The sequence below is a fragment of the Lepisma saccharinum genome, chromosome 30 (assembly GCF_977018435.1).
Source record: "Lepisma saccharinum chromosome 30, izLepSacc3.1, whole genome shotgun sequence".
In the NCBI taxonomy this organism is placed as follows: Eukaryota; Metazoa; Arthropoda; class Insecta; order Zygentoma; family Lepismatidae; genus Lepisma; species Lepisma saccharinum.
Window position 1 is genome coordinate 4209418 of NC_139258.1, and position 17423 is coordinate 4226840.

The 17423-nt window shown below is 37.0% G+C and overlaps 1 protein-coding gene across 4 annotated transcripts in view; it reads left to right on the plus strand.

Moving 5' to 3' along the window:
- The window catches only part of LOC145981759 (myb-related protein A-like), a 114367-nt gene extending 97358 nt beyond the window's left edge, over positions 1–17009 (plus strand). For all 4 annotated transcript variants that reach the window (XM_083115172.1, XM_083115169.1, XM_083115170.1 and 1 more), the window contains exons 10-15: positions 3058–3393; positions 4861–4977; positions 7138–7314; positions 9142–9282; positions 12074–12157; positions 15222–17009. In XM_083115172.1, coding sequence (XP_082971298.1) covers positions 3058–3393; positions 4861–4977; positions 7138–7314; positions 9142–9282; positions 12074–12157; positions 15222–15335 — 969 coding nt within the window. In that variant the 3' untranslated portion in view covers positions 15336–17009. The remainder of the gene's footprint in view (positions 1–3057; positions 3394–4860; positions 4978–7137; positions 7315–9141; positions 9283–12073; positions 12158–15221) is intronic.
- The last annotated feature ends 414 nt before the right edge of the window (positions 17010–17423 follow it).

Genomic DNA, 17423 nt, shown 5'->3' on the forward strand with positions numbered 1-17423 from the left:
ATTGGGGAGCTACGAGTGAGTAGCGTAACCCGGTCTGGGAACTCCTTCAACGTCTGAGGGTTCGACGTGCTGACCCCACGTCACCCCATTACCGGTTGAAGATCTCCACACCTGTAGGTAGGATTGTGAGAGAGATATCAGCCTAGGCCCTTCAAGGGCTGTCGAGCCACGGGTTATTATTTTTATTTATAAAGAAAACCTGAAAAAAGGTCAAGAATTTTGGATTTGTTATTTTGGTAGACACCCTGTAATGCGCTTGTCTGTTGCTTTTGACTAATCACGAGGATGAGTGATGAATAGATGAAATTTCTTTAAGAACACCCATTGTCAGACCAGGATTCAATCCCAGGGACTTCAGTAGAAAGATCAAAGTTGACCACTTGACTTCCTTGGCCACTGAGGTGGCATATTTTCCATGTTACTTTTGGGGGAAAATGAAATACTCAAAATTCTTGTTATTTCCATTCTGGGTGCTATGTGTAGTTTTAGTATTATGTAGATGATACTATGTAGAAAATTTAGTAAAATAATGCAGGCTCGACCAGGACTTGGTAGCTCATTTGGTGGAGCAATGGCACGGTATGCCAGAGACCTGGGTTGGAGTTCTGGTTTACTAAATTTTCTACGTAGTACATTTCCTGTGTGTGCCAAATCGAAAGGTGATGTTCCATATTTCCACTTCGCAAATTTGATTGGTTTTTCCAAATTTTTAATCTGTTTTTTGATTTTTCGTTTCTCCCATGTGCCTTAACATTTGTCTTTTAAATTGATTTTCCAATTAATTTCCATTTACAACATGGAAATATGGAACATCTGCACAAATTTATTATTTTAATTGTTGCAGTTACTTAAGTCAGTTTGGAAGTAAAACTCTGCTGCACTTTACAAATAAAACTTTGATAGTTTATTTTTAAATATGTTCTGTTGCTTATACTTCGATTGTGCATGGTGTAATGTGGTAATCACTTAAGGAGAGATTCCTTTTAAATTGCTCCAATGATTCCACTTACTTTGTTTACAAAATCCACCACCCTGCAATTTGTAAACTTCTTGCTTCTGGGTCTAATGCTGAGTGCAGCCAATTGGAGCCAAGTTTCAAACACATTACAACAAATTGGTGTTGTGGGTGTACTCTTATAGCATAAGTCAATATCTCTTATTTACATAGTAATTTAAAATATGTCATTTATATCAGTTGCAAACATCAAAAGTTAATATTCCAGTTGGTGTAAAATGATCAATAACATTTGTTTCCTATCCGTGTTAAATTGTATAACGCTTATGTGCTTGGCATCATTGATGTTGCCATAGTAACATAAATGATAGTACTAGATGAGCGTGATAAAATGTTTCCTTCAAAACATGATTTGCCATGTTTTCTGTTGTAAAATATCCAGGTAATTGTAAATTTAGTTCTGCAATTAGCCCATAGAAGTTTAGCTTCACCTTCGCAATTCCTGGAAAATATTCAATTAATACGTATTAGTGTATACATAATTGAGGACAATAATAGCACATTGTATGCATCACCTATGCACCTTAATGTTGATTAACTTTTAATTTCATGCTTTGTAAACTTAATAATTGCTGCTACACTGTCATTGAAATAACAGTGGGTAGGGTGTGTGGCTGCTATGGGGAAGACATGGGTTTGATTCCCTAGGAGGTTGATCCTTGCATAAAGCAGCACTGGCGCTTCATCAGCCTCTAATCAGAGGATAGTTGGGAGGGGTTTAATGCAGCCAGAGCATGGTGTTGATCACATCATTTCCACAATGGCCAATGTCGAGAATGTGCAGGTCTCTACCTCTGCGGCACCTCCCTTTGTACTTTCATGGGGTTGTTTGAAGTTATTATCCTGTAGTTTACGGTTATTACAAGCATAAGAAAACAGTTTTTCGTTGTGACGTTTCAGGAGAACACACGCGCCCTTCATCAGACATTTTCATTTTGACTAAAGATACAGTTATAACAATGGTTAGCAATTTTTTAAACAAAAAGACTCCTTTATATAATGGATGTTGTCAAACGAAAGGAAAAGAGATATACAGACAAAGATGAAAAATTTGTTGAAAAGAAATTTGTGTGCATTCCATTCCACAAGGGATTCTCACATAAAATTGCAAAAATTTTTAGAAGTTTTAATTTCAAAATTGTTTTTAAATCACCAAGAAGTTTGGAATGTACATTTAATGAATTCAAAATGAGAAACTCTCTACCAGATGTGGAAACCACAGGAATATATAATATAAGTTGTTCATGTTCAAAGGATTATGTGGGACAAACAGCAAGGAAAATGGCAATAAGATGGCACGCACAAGATTTGGACATTATAAATCTAAACCCAGGAACAGGTTTGTCAGCTCACATCATCGAAGAGAAGCATTTGATTAAAAAGAGAAGGGTTTTAAAAAGATTGACGGAAAACCTAGAGTTGAATGTCTGGGAAGCTTCGTTCATTGCAGAAGAACACTGGAATAAATTAAATAATGAAAATGGTAACATAGATCCAGTATGGAGTTTTCTTTTTCACAAAGAGTAAGCCACCATCTTTAAAATTTAATGTAACAGAAAACATCAAGAGACTTTGTGAAAAAAAATGACTACTTTGAATTACCTGATGATATTTGGGATTCATAATTTTAAATAAAAAATGTGATCAAAATTTTTTTATGTGAAATAAAAATAAAACAGACTGCTTCTTGTCACAGTTAAGTTGCTATATTACAACAATGTAACATTGACCACATCCATTATATAAGGGATTCTTTTTGTTTAAAAAATTGCTAACCATTGTTATAACTGTATCTTTAGTCAAAATGAAAATAAATGTCTGATGAACGGAGCGTGTGTTCTCCTGAATCGTCACAACGAAAAACTGTTTTCTTATGCTTGTAATAACCGTAAACTACAGGAAAATAATTCTACAATGCAAGCAATGCGTACATACAAGAAAAGCTATCGTTTGAAGTTAGTTTTACCGATGTCATTTTGTATTAACATTGCATTTTGTATTAACATTGATTACTAGATGTATGTTTTCCTATTTCGTTACAGTTTTTGAATAGTCCAAATATGTCATTTGATGTAGGCTTTGCATCCACTCCCGTGACTTGCGCCCCTCCGGCTGCCCAGTCAACACCAATACAAGATGCTGAAAGGGAGGAGAAGTTCAGGTTCTTCATTGGAAGCCCACTGTCCACTCCTAATCCCTGCCCGATACCTCCTGCTTCCTCGGCCTATCAGATAGTGCCTCACAATGAGAAAAATGCCTTAGTACATCACACACCAAAGTTCCGGAAGAGCCTCGCGGAGAGCACTCCACGTACGCCGACGCCCTTCAAGAATGCGCTGGCCGAGCTTGAAAAGAAGAGTGGCCGTGTGAAGTATATGGTATGTTCCTTATGGGAAAATACTTAACTGTCTTGGTTATTAGTTTTGGTCAAATTGATCTGTACTAAAATATGGCTACGTGGAACTGTTAGCGAAAAATGCAGGCTCTCGACCAGGAGTCGAACCTGGGTCTCTGGTATTCTGTGCCATTGCTCTACCAGTGAGCTACAGAGTCGACCTGGCTCCGCCTGATTTTTCGCTTCCGCTGTTTTACCTGTGTGGAATCGTCTCTGCCAGTGTTACCGCAGAGACTCGCATCGTTTAATTTTAGTCCTTCGTTAGTTTCTTTTACCTTCCTAACAGCATATTCTAAGGCAAAATTAAAGAGCAATTGAGATAATGCATCTCCTTGTTTTAAGCCTTATTCCCACTCCTTGTGCATGGTAAGCTCTTACTGGTAGTCTTTCTGCATCCATCCTCTTCATGTGTCCAAACCATCTCATCTGCCCTGAAGCTTCACCACCCCCACTGTCTGTCGGATCTCCTCATTCCTTATTTTATCCCTTCTAGTCTTCTCCAATATACTCCTTAAAAATTTCATCTCCACTGCCTTTTGTCTTTCTCTGTCATTGTCCAACAATTCAGATCAACATGTCCTAATGTACAGGGGATGAACAAAAATATGGAAACATCACGACATCGGAACTGGTGATATCGACGCAATTTTTCCACTTGAAATTGGACGCGGTGCGATGTTCTTTTGTTTTGTGCCATGAGATAGGACCCTCTAGGACAGGTAGGAGTTGACTGCACTGTAGATAGTGTGCAGTGCAGTCGATACGGAGCTGACAGTGTTTCAAAGAGGGCAAATTGTTGGTGCCCGCCTTGCAGGCGCCTCTGTTACCAAAGTAACCATGTTATTTGGTGTATCGAGAGGGACTCGATCCAAGATCATGATGACATAATTGTGTGTCCGAAAAGTCATCAGATCAACACCTGCGTGGACGAAAATGTCCAGAGACAGACTGACACAGAAGGATTGTGACCATGTTTTGCATGAAGAATGGTGCAAGATCCCGTTATCCACCATCCAGGACTTGTATTTGTCCATTCCTCGGAGACTGGAGGCTGTTTTGGAAGCTAAAGGCAGTCTTGCACCTTATTAGCTCCAGCATTCAGACTTTTCTTCGCAGGTGTTTCCATATTTTAGTCCATCCCCTGTACATATATAGGTTCTTCTTAAAGGTTCACATAACCACTTTTTATAGATGCAAAATAATATACTGTTATTTTAAGTGATTTTTCTCGCTCACAGACACACAATATACACAACTTTAGGTAAAGCTGTGTGTGTGTATCTTGGTTTGAGAGAAACTTCTGGGACACCAGGATGAAATGTCGCTAGAAAAATGAAATAAAAACCACTTTAAATAACTGTATATTATGTTGCATCTAAGTATACATAGTTCCTTGTTTCTTCAAACTGCTACATCAATGGCCTTGTATAATGTATTTTCTTTCTTACAGCCTCAGACTCCAACACGCTTGGTTGAAGATCTAACAGAGATCATTAAAAAGGATCAAGATATGTCAGATTGTCATTATGACACTGATACGTCTAGTGTGTTTTACTCAAATCAGCAGGTATGTTCCAAGTTGTATCAGTTCATTTCTTTAAAACATGCATTCCACCATCTGTTGCCGTGATTTAGAATAAAATCAAAGTTTCTCAAATATTTCACATTTCTTTAGAAGTAAGTTTTGAGCCATGAATGAATATTAATACATATCTCTTCATGCAGATGAAGATATGAAAAATTACTGTCATTTTGTGATGCACAAATTGCAAAGAGAAGAAAATAAACTTACGGAAGTTAGATAATGTTGAAAGGCCTTTTTTTGGTATTATCTCATGTATTTTGTATTTTTGTGTGTTGTATTATGCATTATCATGTTCCAGGTCATACCTGTATTTTCTTGGATGAATGTAAGGAATGGTAAAGTTCTAATGTTGCCTTTAAAATGACATTGTAACTAAGAGGCTTGTCAGGAAAGTAAAGATACAAACTAAAAATAAGATATACAAGAAATGTATTGCACGCAACTAAAGCTACACTTGATACACTGGTACAGAGGCTATTTCACCACGTAAGTGCCACTATTGTTCAAACCCGGAACAAGTTTTTGTATCCCAGAATTGGACAAATCTGCCACCTGCATCTGGAATCAAGTTGTGACTTCTTCCCTGACCTCATCGTCGTTGTCACTGTTTTCCACCAAGATGTTTCTGTAGGTTCAGGAACAGATGGTAGTCACTGGGTGCGAGGTCGGGGCTGTATGATGGATGTTCAAGGACGTTCCATTGAAAATGTGCAAGCAGATCCTTGGTGACATTTGCTGAATGGGGCTGGCTGTTGTCATGAATAAAGCGGATTCCACGTGACAACATGCTCCTCCGTTCGTTTTGAATTCCACGTCGAAGATGTTTCAGTCCGGCAGTAGGTTTCAGCATTAATCTTTCTTCCAGGATGCATGAATTCCACTAGTAGGATGCCATGGCACACACTTCACACCTGGCGGAATTCGGGATTGCCACTGCCATTTCCAACGTGTGTTCCTCGCACAAGATTCAGCGCAGCACTGACGACTCACTCCCAATCCTCATCATATGGATCAAGGTTACTGCCAGTGTTGCCAACTTTGGTACACGTTTTTCCCCTAATGTGCAAATGTGTTTGTATCTTTACTTTCCTGACAAGCCTCTTGCAAGTCCAGCAGTAACAAAAACCTTACTTGTAGTAACAAATCTCTCGACACATTGATGTAACTCATGCGACTCTTCCCCATTTTATTTTTTTAAATACCAGTTCTAAAAATAGAATAGAAAAATGACATGCAAGTCTTGATAGAATGAGAGTACCTGGGTTGGACCATATATTTACGGTGATTAAAATATCAAGATTTCGGTGTTAAAATGGTGAATATGATCATAAATTTGAATCAAAAACCATATTTAGTACACAAAATAAGAATTTCCTTCGAAATATCGCATCCATGTGGCTATCAAGATGATATAGTTTATTTCTGTGTAATGGTGTCCATTTTTGCTTCTCGTATTTACATCAAAATTAATCAATTTTTTCCCATTACTTTGCATAACTCGCAGGATAATTCAGGTTTTAGAAATTGTTGTTGTTTAATAAATTCTAAATTTTAGGGATGGGACAGATTAATTGGTACTTGCTCAGTATTTGCCGATATAGGCATAATTTATCGGTAAAATTACCGGTTATTTTACAGATTTTATATATCTATAAATATCTTATAATTTAGTGCAAAATTCTGCCATTTTGTTACAATTTTTATGGATAAATAATTCACATGTTCTACTTTTTAAAAAGTAAATGTCTAAATATGCAACTTTTTTTTTTTTGCACTGTAGTCACCTGGAAACAAACATGTATTAGGTCAATCAATTATTCAGGTTCTTCATGTATCATTTAGGATTTTATATCGGAACTGTTATCGGTACTTTATCGGTATCTTAAAATTTCATATCGGCCCATCCCTATTAAATCTTGTGTTTGAGAGTGTATTTCACATTTAGCAGTTCATTTCATGACACTGTAGCTCATATCTATCGAAAATATGAAAAAGTAACATTACAATGAGCGATTTTAAATTTAATCTTTCTGACAAGAAGAGAATATGGATCGCTCTATACATGGACGGTTTGCGAGATTTATGTTTTGATATTTACAAATGTATCTTTAAAATGCTAATGTGATTTTCCGTTATTTCCAGAGTTCTTTACAAGACAGCGGTTATTCCACCATAAAACGTAAATCTGCTCCCCCAGTGGGGAAGGAGAATGCTCAGCCCAACAGGAAGGTCCGGAAAGCCCTGGCTCCATCCTGGAGCACTCCGGGAAACATCCCTGTACCCGGTGTCACGGAACTCTCTTACATTGTTGAAACTCCTGTAAGTATTATGCTGGTTTCCACTTTTGTAGTTTTTAGAAAAAAAAATAGCATGTCACACAAGCATAATTTGTTAAATACTTTTACAGTAAACCCTCGTTAACACAAACTCGGTTAACATGAACAAAATGTTGGTCCCAGCAGGGATTGTATTATATCTTATAGAAAGTTGTATCGGTTAACGCGAATTACGAACTGTTTTTTAGTCTGTTGCGTCATTAGATCTAATTTAACATGAACTTTCAAAGTTTTTCTTAATTTTTTTCTGTCGTTCCTCTGCTAGGTATGTAAGAAATCGCTCGACAATCTATCATCTTGTCAACAAACAACTTATACAGTATTGTAACCAACAGATTCAGATCAACAATGTGTTCAAATGTGTTTTTCTATTCTTTAAAACATAGCCAGTACAAGTAACATCAAGATTAAAACTTGGGTGCAATTGCTCGACAATTGCGATCATCGCGTCAACAATGAACTTATACGTATTTAACCAACAAATTCAGTTGTGTGTTCAGATGTGTTTTTCTATTCTATTGGACACTTTAGAACGTTTTGCTGCAACATCCGAATTGACCAGTAGTTTTACGGAAGCTATGAGTACAGTTGGCCGTGAAGTTACCAGGCATTTGCGTTCCCGTCTGCAAGCGCAATATACAGGAATTTTTCACAGAAAATGATCTGAGAGTTGTTTTTTTTTAAGTTAATTACTGGATTTGTGTTGTGACCATGTGTGTTTCTGCCATTTCATAGTATCACAATTTATCCCCTTCATTGCGATTAACCAAAGGTGACAGAGAAAAGGATAGTTAAATTAAAAGAAACCCAACCAATCAAATTATTGTTTGGGTTCTGTGCACCCAATTCTGGCACCACTGCTTGTATTGAAAATTTGAAATATGATTTTCAGCATCCTTTTATTCATGCAGCACAGCGAGTTTCACCAATACTGATTCTTGAACAGCTTTCTTGGGAATTAAAGTATGGTGTTGTTAACATGCCCCCCCCCCCCCCACTCCCTTACATCTTGTATTTTCGCAATTGCTGCAACCTTGTGTCTTTGACATAAATTCAATTTTGTGCATATAAAATATCGGTACTACTTTACTATACCGGAGACACCTATCAATGATTTATTTTGCAATTTTTTACATTGCTAACGTACTATTCTGCATTGCGGAACATTTCTTTAGGTGAAATAATGAATTTCTAACAAAAATAATGTATTTTTTTTACATTAACGAGTACTTACTGTTGTTCCTTATTTCCCACGAACCATCACAGGGACGAGGTATGCCTACTAGGTTAGGTTAGGCCTGTTAGGTTAGGTTCGGTTCCATTAGCACTCCTTTCGTTCAATGTAGCATATACGGACAACATCGGTTTTTCTCGATGAAAGAAATACATGGAATTCTTTTAATTTTAACCTTCCACGTCCTGCATTCCACTTCTTTCTTCAAGATTCCATGTTGAATTACAAATTCCACGGCATCTTCCACACCCGGCAACAACTTCACGACGCATCCTCGACACGTCATCTTGTAAATGCAGCAATAGCGTGTATTGTGGTCTCGTGCAGAAAGCAATTGGCGGCAGCAGCAATAGCGTGTCGGAAATAGATTTTGGTAGAAAACCACATTCATTCGCATTAAAATGGATCAAAACTACATTCCCGAACATCAACAACGCTACAGAAAATGATTTGCGTAAGTACTTTCTCCTGTAAATTTGAAGAAATCTGTCTCCGGTATAGTAAAGTGTTACCGAAATATCTTTGAATATTGCCTCTTCACATACACAAAATAGCATGTTTCTTGTTTCTCCCCAGAGCAAGTCCCTCGTTGGCGACACGTCGGTTCTCTTCTCTCCTCCGTCAATTATCAAGGAAACCCTGCCCGAAGAAGCCAGTGGATTGCTAACAAACTCCACATTCCTCTCTTCAATCGCACAGCTCTCACCTGGCTCAAAGGTGAGGTATTAATGTTTAAATGATCTCCACGTTTCTATGTTGTACTTACAAAGTGTGACTATATTTAAGGCTAATGTTAGAGGCACCATGATGATCTTAGGATGTTTGAGTCACATACATGAACACGCACAACCAAACATTTTCAAACTTCTGATTGGCTATTGTTTTAACTAGGGATGGGACGATATGAAATTTACAGATACCGATAACCGATATAAAATTATAAATGGTCCTGGAAGAACCGGAAAGGTTCACTGACCTCCTTAAAAAATGTGTGTTTCAAAGTGACTGCAGTGCAAGAGAAATTGCATATTTAGACATTTACATTTTAAAAAAAGTAGGGCATGGAGATTATCCATAAAAATTAAAACAAAATGGCAGAATTTTGCACTAAACTATAGATATTTATCGATATATCAGATCAGTAAAATAATTGGTAATTTTACCGATATGCCTATATCGGCCGATACCGATAGAGTACCGATTAATCGGTCCCATCCCTAGTTTTAACCATATTGGATATTTACAGAAATGAATAATGCCCAGATTTTTATGTAAAAGTATATTTTATTTTCCTATGTACGAGGGTCACTATTTATATTTTGAGCCTTGGCAACACTGATTGAAGTTAGGCGCGATTTGACGTTTGCACGGAATCGTCTGGCATTATTGACCATAACGTACTTCAAATGTTTTGTCAATAGCTTCATTTGTGTTGTTTATGTTGCCTTGGAGATTGCACGACAACAATAAAATGGAATTAACTCGTGAACATTTTCGTGCGATGATTTTTTACAATCTTCGACGTGGATTATCAAGACGAGTGCATCGATCAACTTACTTCCACATTTGGCGATGAAGCCCCATCCTTTGCCACCGTGAAACGCTGGTATAACGAATTTAATCGTGGCCGCCATTCGCTCACCGACGAGATTCACGAAGGTCGTCCAAAATCAGTTGTTGTTCAAGAAAACATTGATGCTGTGCGAAACCTAATACTGCAAGATCGTCATGTGACATACTGTGAGATTGAGGCAACCGTAGGCATTAGTTCCACCAGCATATATAAAATATTACATGATCATTTAGCTGTGAGAAAGGTATATAAAGGAGAATACTTCGAAAAACAATAAAGCAGTTTTCAATGCCAAATTCCTGTTTTTTCATTGTTAGGCTCAAAATATAAATAGTGACCCTCGTATGTATGTAAGCCAAGGAGACTAGTTAACTAGGATGTTAGGATGAACATAACATGAATTTCATGTTACATAGAGGGCTGCACTGGTACCAATGCTGATACTCGCACCAATTCCCACCAATACTGTTACTTGTATACCGTATTTACTCTTGTATAATGTGCATTTTTTCCCAAAATTTTTGCCCCCCATCACTGGGGTGCGTATTATACGAGATAAAAACTCGAGATGATCAATTAAGAATATCCCTTACAAATAATGTAAAAACTTGGGATGATCAACTAAAAGCATATCGTAGCACTTGATTTCATAAGTTCAACACTGGTGAACCTGTTAATGTACCAAGTAATCTAACTGCGCAGCTACGTCCATATCTAGAAGGTTTCTTCCTGAAGTTGTACAATTTCAGCTTTAGGAAGGCCTTTTTAGGATCAATACTCACCGTTCTTTCTTAACATTGTATGTTGCTTGAAAAATTTTTCATATTCTTCAGAACCTGTCTTGAGAGGAGTTAAGCATATAATGATGTTAATTTGTCCGGCTCTGTTTGTCTGCAATAAAAACAAGTTGCTGCAGTGTCTGTATCGGCCAGCAGGCACACAAAAGACTTAAACAGAGGAGTAGGATTCAATCCATTCTTACCCCCACTATACTCCGTCCCAGCTAACTGTGGAGCAGGCAAACAAAAACAAATCTCTACGCACGCAGTGACACGAGACTGCTCCGCCAATGAACACTTGGAGAGGAACGGAACTGCATGGAGGGGGGAAAGCGACTGAAGTTACCAGCCTTCCCATCTGTGTCTTCTGCTTTGGCCAATAGATTCCCCTCGCTTCTCTGACGCTATGCACTTCTTGCTCCACAGTTAGCTGGGATAGGGTGTAGTTTGCGAGCATGAATTGGCAATAAATGGTTTCTTTTATTTCCACATAGCGTTGACCCTCAGGCAGTTAAGTTCATGCTTTCAGTGCCACGTTTGGGTGCAGCATTTTAGTCCCGCCTTTGATCTTGTCATCTGCTTCCCAGGAGGGTACAGTATTTGTCAAATCTACATCTAAATGAACTTTTGAAAATGACAGCTGACCTTCTAGTCACTCAAGATCATTGGTATCGGATGGTATCAGCTCAGCCCTAATATTTATACATATTTAATAAATATTGTATTTAGAGAACATATTTTTACATATATTTTCGCCATTTCTCTAGTTTTCCTTGAGTACTGCAGATATATTTGTGGGGAAACATTCAAGATATGATTACTCCAAAAATGCTGTAATTTTATGTTGCGACAGAACTGTCATGTTACGTTTACTAAATCTTGTTGTTAAACTTAAAAAATTACACTGCAAAAATCAGTTCAGCCGTAATATATAAATAAAAACTTAGAATAAATTACTCACACAAAGTTCAATGAGAAATTACCAAACATGGAAACTTCAAATTTCTTTATTGTTTTTCCGATTTATTTTTGTGCTGTCTTTGTTGTGTATAAAAAAGGAAATATTTGTACATTCCTTTACAATATTTACGTATGTACTTCACCACTGCACTTTGTACGATTCTTCTTTTTTAACCCTCTGTAATGTTCATTACAGAGCCACACTAGTCTTTACAAATCTGCTGCTGTCAAGAGGATCCAATTTGGGGAGGTTTCCAATGAAACAATAATAATGCCTAAGGTATGTTATAGTTAATAAATCTCCTAATTTTTAAAATTAGAATGATGAATTTAGATCTTGGCCTTGCATTAAACGTTCAGCTCAATAGTGAGAGCTTTAGGGAAAGTGGAACCTTCCTGGATTTCTGACACTGAAGGTTTTTTTTATCCCAGGCAGAATTTGCTGCACATTTTTTTTTCACATGATATGAGGATGGATTAAATGAAAACTAAACAGTGGATGTATTGGGTTATATTTATATATATTTGCTTGGCGACAACCCTGTGTAGAGCGGGAGGCAAGGAAGGAAACCCCTACCGCATAATGGACTCACCCTAGATAGTCTTCCGTGAGCACGTATTATGCGTAGACGGTGGGGCAGCAATCAAGGCCTGTTGTCCTCTGGAGTGGTTTTGCTGCATGACAACGTGCGGCCACATACGTCAGCTGTTACAAAGAACACGTTGGCGATGTTTGGGTGGACAGTGTTGAAACGCCCACCGCATAACTTTGGTCCGTTGAAAAAGGCCTCACACGTGTTATTCCTTGCATCAAACGTTTCAGTACCTCAAGATAAAATGCAGTAGTAACAGTCTGTGAAATTTCAGTCTTCAGTAATGATTGTCCTCACTTTCTCAACCAATTTTGGTTTCTCACTGTCCCTGCTACACGTGGATGCTCGTCATGTTCAATTGGCTCCCATCCTTCACTGAAAAACCTGAGCAATTCAAATATACGCATACAGGATAAACAATTGTCCCTATAAATTTGCTACAACATGTGAAGCGTTTTTCGCCTCAGTTTTACCCAAGAGTGCACAAAACGTGATGTTTGCTCTTTGTTCCATGTTGAATCACGACACGTGCCCACATTCAACAACTCCACAAGCGACAATGTCACTGAAGGTCAACGAGCTCTGCGTGGATTATTCGTGAGCTACCCTTTACTTGTTTGCACCACAGAACGCTTGCACAGTGCTGCCACCTACAGAGAAAAAAATCTGTCCATTTCAAATTGCTGCACTGTGTATATGCATCAAATTACCAAGAAATTTGCTTAAGAACATTCAAGAATTACATCAGAATATGAAGATCTTATGTTATTACAGATACGTATAGTATTTCGTGCAAAACTGGTACAAAAGAAAGTTTGAATTTTGCATAATTTCCAGGATAATTATCTGCAAAAGTGTCGCACAGCATTTTTGCGGACTCCGTGAAAGACCAATATGCTGGAAAAGTATCTGCTGGTATCTGTAGATGAATTCCATTTTTCAATATTTCACATTTCGTGTTTTCGTCAAAAACAAAATATGCATGCCTCTAGTAATCACAAAATACAGTTTTTTTTCACATATTTGTACAAAATCAATGGAGACTAAATTTTGAATAACCTCCATGGTAATTAGTTTCCATGAAAGTGTTACTTGGAATTTGTGTAAATGATCAAAATTCGATAAACTACCGGTAAGTAAATTCCAAACATTACTTCCCCATACCGTCCTCCTCCATCGCCATGCAGTTTAACCTTTTGTATCCCAAGCGTCTCAATCAAGATACCCAAATGTAACCCTCACTGTCCCAAGCATCTCGATCGAGATGCTGTGCCAAGGTCGTAGTTTTTAAGTTGTAACTTTTCTATTTTTGGCTAGAATTTCGATTTTTTTTTTTTATATATTGTTCCTAACACATGTATTTAACAGAAATGTTTTTTTTGCATTTTTTTTTTGTCTTCATGAAAATGAAGGGGGAAAGGCGGGGAAAGGGACTTCTCTTTTGTGTCTCTTTTCAAGTTCAAATTTTTGCTGACAAAGGAACACCGGCTTTGTTGTTCTAAAGCAATGATTTTCACTCCCGCCTGTGAACTGCTTTCAAAGGAAGCTTGTTTATCAGAATCCGATGTCAAAATGAAAGTTTTCCGTGGGGGGAGGGGGAAGACTGGTTGCTGAATCTGCGTTGTGAGAATGGAATTTCGAAGCGCGCTGAAGGAAACCTTTGCTTTTTTAGCACAAGTGTCCACAAGTTGGGACAGGGGTTACCCTGCATTGTCTAAAAATAGAATTTCAAGCTGCTGCAAGAATCTGTGCTCATTTTTCACTGCGTTCTAGCTTTTCGTCCGTGAATGTTGTGCGTAGGTGTCGTTTTGTGCCCAAGGGGGGGGGGGGGGCGTTTCCCTATGGATCTCGATGAGTGTTCGTCCCTTGCTCCATAGAAAACTAAGAACACTGTTGCTCATACACGTGAATGTGTTGAGTACTACAGCCATCTCTGCAAACTGACAGCTGCGCCGTGCCGCCAAGAGTTAAGGCTGGGCCGTTCCAAGAAAAACCTATTGCATTGAATGTATAATTATTTGTTTACGGTTATTACAAGCATAAGAAAACAGTTTTTCGTTGTGACGTTTCAGAACACACGTTCCCTTCGTCAGACATTTATTTTCATTTTGACTCAAGATACAGTTATAACAGTGATTAGCAATTTTTTAAACAAAAAGAATCCGTTATATAATGGATGTTGTCAATGTTACATTGTTGTAATATAGCAACCTAACTGTGAAAAGAAGCAGTCTGTTTTATTTTATTTGAAATTAAAAAAAAATTATCACATTATTTTTTTATTTGAAATTATGAATCCCAAATATCATCAGGTAATTCAAAGTCTCTTGATGTTTTCTGTTGCATTAAATTTTAAAGATGGTGGCTTACTCCATTTGTGAAAAAGAAAACTCCATACTGGATCTATGTTACCATTTTCATTATTTGCTAGCTATTGTTATAACTGTATCTTTAGTCAAAATATAAATAAATGTCTGATGAAGGGAGCGTGTGTTCTCCTGAAACGTCACAATGAAAAACTGTTTTCTTATGCTTGTAATAACCGTAAACTGCAGGAAAACAATTCTACAATGCAAGCAATGTGTACATATAAGAAAAACTATTGAATGTATCTTGGTTTCTCAATCACACTAATATGCCCCTTGTATTCAGTGTACCATACAGGATAGGTAAAAATTATTGGCCTTAATTGGATGAACCGTTCGTTCCTACACTGAGAATATACATTTATTTCCTTGTTTTCCATTGCAGTTTGACATCAGATGGGAGATGATTGCGTACGGGAAAACACCAGACCAGATAGATCTAACCGAACAAGCAAGGCAGTACCTGAACGCATTGAAACCACGCTCTCTTAACTTGTAACCGTCGGAACTTAATGGAAGCACACTTGTCATGTCACGAGTCGCTCATCAGGTAGCAGATGCCTAATATATTCGTCTAAGCAATAACGCACGATATTATGCAGTTATGTGAATCGTCTCTCAGCTACATCCACATGACTAATCATGTAGTTTTTTTTATAACATAGAGGTGTTATTAAGGACTGTGAGGGAATAACTTTTTGATTATTGGAGAAGAAACTAGCAAACAGTGTTGCGGCTATTGTATAATAAACAATTACCCACGTGCCGTATGTGTTTGTTGGCATCTGATTGTTAAGTTTCAACAAAGTGGTATAGTTTATTTGCCATCAAGGTATTTTTTAGAAATTGATACAGTTAGCCATAATGTTTAAGCTTTTGTTTAAGAAAATGGTGTTGTTTTTTAATAATAATAATAATACTAATAGAAAAAAGCATAAACTTAGTTATAGATTAGAAATTGTTTCTACGAACGTTTTGTTAGAGCACAAAAAAAATACTGCACTTACGTTATACCAGCAATGGTAGGAGTCCTGCACATTTATTGGCAGCTTTTTTAGGGTAGTATTTTGATATATATATAATATGTATATCTACTTTTATAATTACTTAGAGAATGTTGTTGCATGTAAGTATTGAATGTATACTTTGACTATTTATTTAAAAGAAGAAAATTGATGCAAACGACTAAACATTAATTATTGGGATTGCAACTTATAAAGAGTGGAAAAGTTTTGCAGTTACAGAATAATACTTATTTTGTAGATCCAGGAGTACACATGCTAACCAAAGTTTACATATCCTAATTATATTAATTACACTAATTAATATACTGAACCAATTTTGTGCTCACAGTTTTGTATTTTTCTTGGGTGATAAAATTTTACGATGTTAAACTATCTTACTTTTGAACCAGAAGGTTAAAAATGCAGCACAATACAAATTGGTATTTCAATACCTAGCTTTTAACCCCTTCCTAGGGTTTTCATCTAGAGATTGGAAGAATTTGAGATGGACTCTGAAATCTAGGTTTTGAGAGTCAGATTTTAATCAGCACATCATGGTGCAAAAGTACGTTGTCTGTCTTTGCCAAGTTGGCGTATGTCGACTGTCAACCTACTTTTGGACCACCCTGTATATAAAGAAATTGCAGAAGTTGTGCCAGAAAAAAATTTATATTTTTAACGATTTACTTGCAATTGCAAAAAATTTGCTGTACCTCAAAGCAAATATTTTCTGCATTCGTTTTTTCTGCTCTTCAAAAACAATTAAATAGCAGAAGTTTTTTTTAGAAGACTGTTTTCATGGAAAAGGGGCCAAAGCAGTATTGATGTGTCCACAAATACAGGGTGGCACACAAAAAGTAGCCAGTCAGTACTGACTCGGGCAACTTTTTTGTGCATCACCCTGTACAAAAACATAGGTTGTAGTATTTTGAAGTAGACATTTGACTAAGAGTAGGTACCAAAGATTACAATTCCATTTTTGTATCAATTAGATCGTGAGACTCAAAAAATTAGTTTACAGAAACTTACTAATGTTTTTTTTTTTTTAATACTACAGTATAGTTTGAAGAGAGATGCATTAAATTCAGTATTAATGGTACAGGACGATGGTTTTCTTCAGTAATGGATTGCTTAGTAAATGAGATTATGTGCCTTTTCATTAAAAAAAAGCATGACATGTGCTGCATGGAAGTGTCATATGTTCCTGCGTCATGTTACAATCACAAGTTTCAAATTTCACCTTCCATATAAAGACTACAGAATGATTGAACGAGTAATGTGTGTACAGTAGTGGAGGTAGATATTTTGAGTGAAAAAGCGGGTTGGCGTATGGGTGTGAAATGATGGTGCCTTTTTTTTATGCATTGTATATTTTATATATGTGATAAGTGAATGATTTATCCATGTTGTGTCTATGCGACAGGTTGGATATTGATGAAAGGGAACTTAATGTTGATTCAAATAATAATAGTAAACAATTCAAGTTTTTTCAATGTTAGCGTGTTCGAAAACTTTGGGCTAAATCTATATGTATCAATCCGTACTTAACCTTTCGCATGAGAGATACAGCATGTTGTTTATTT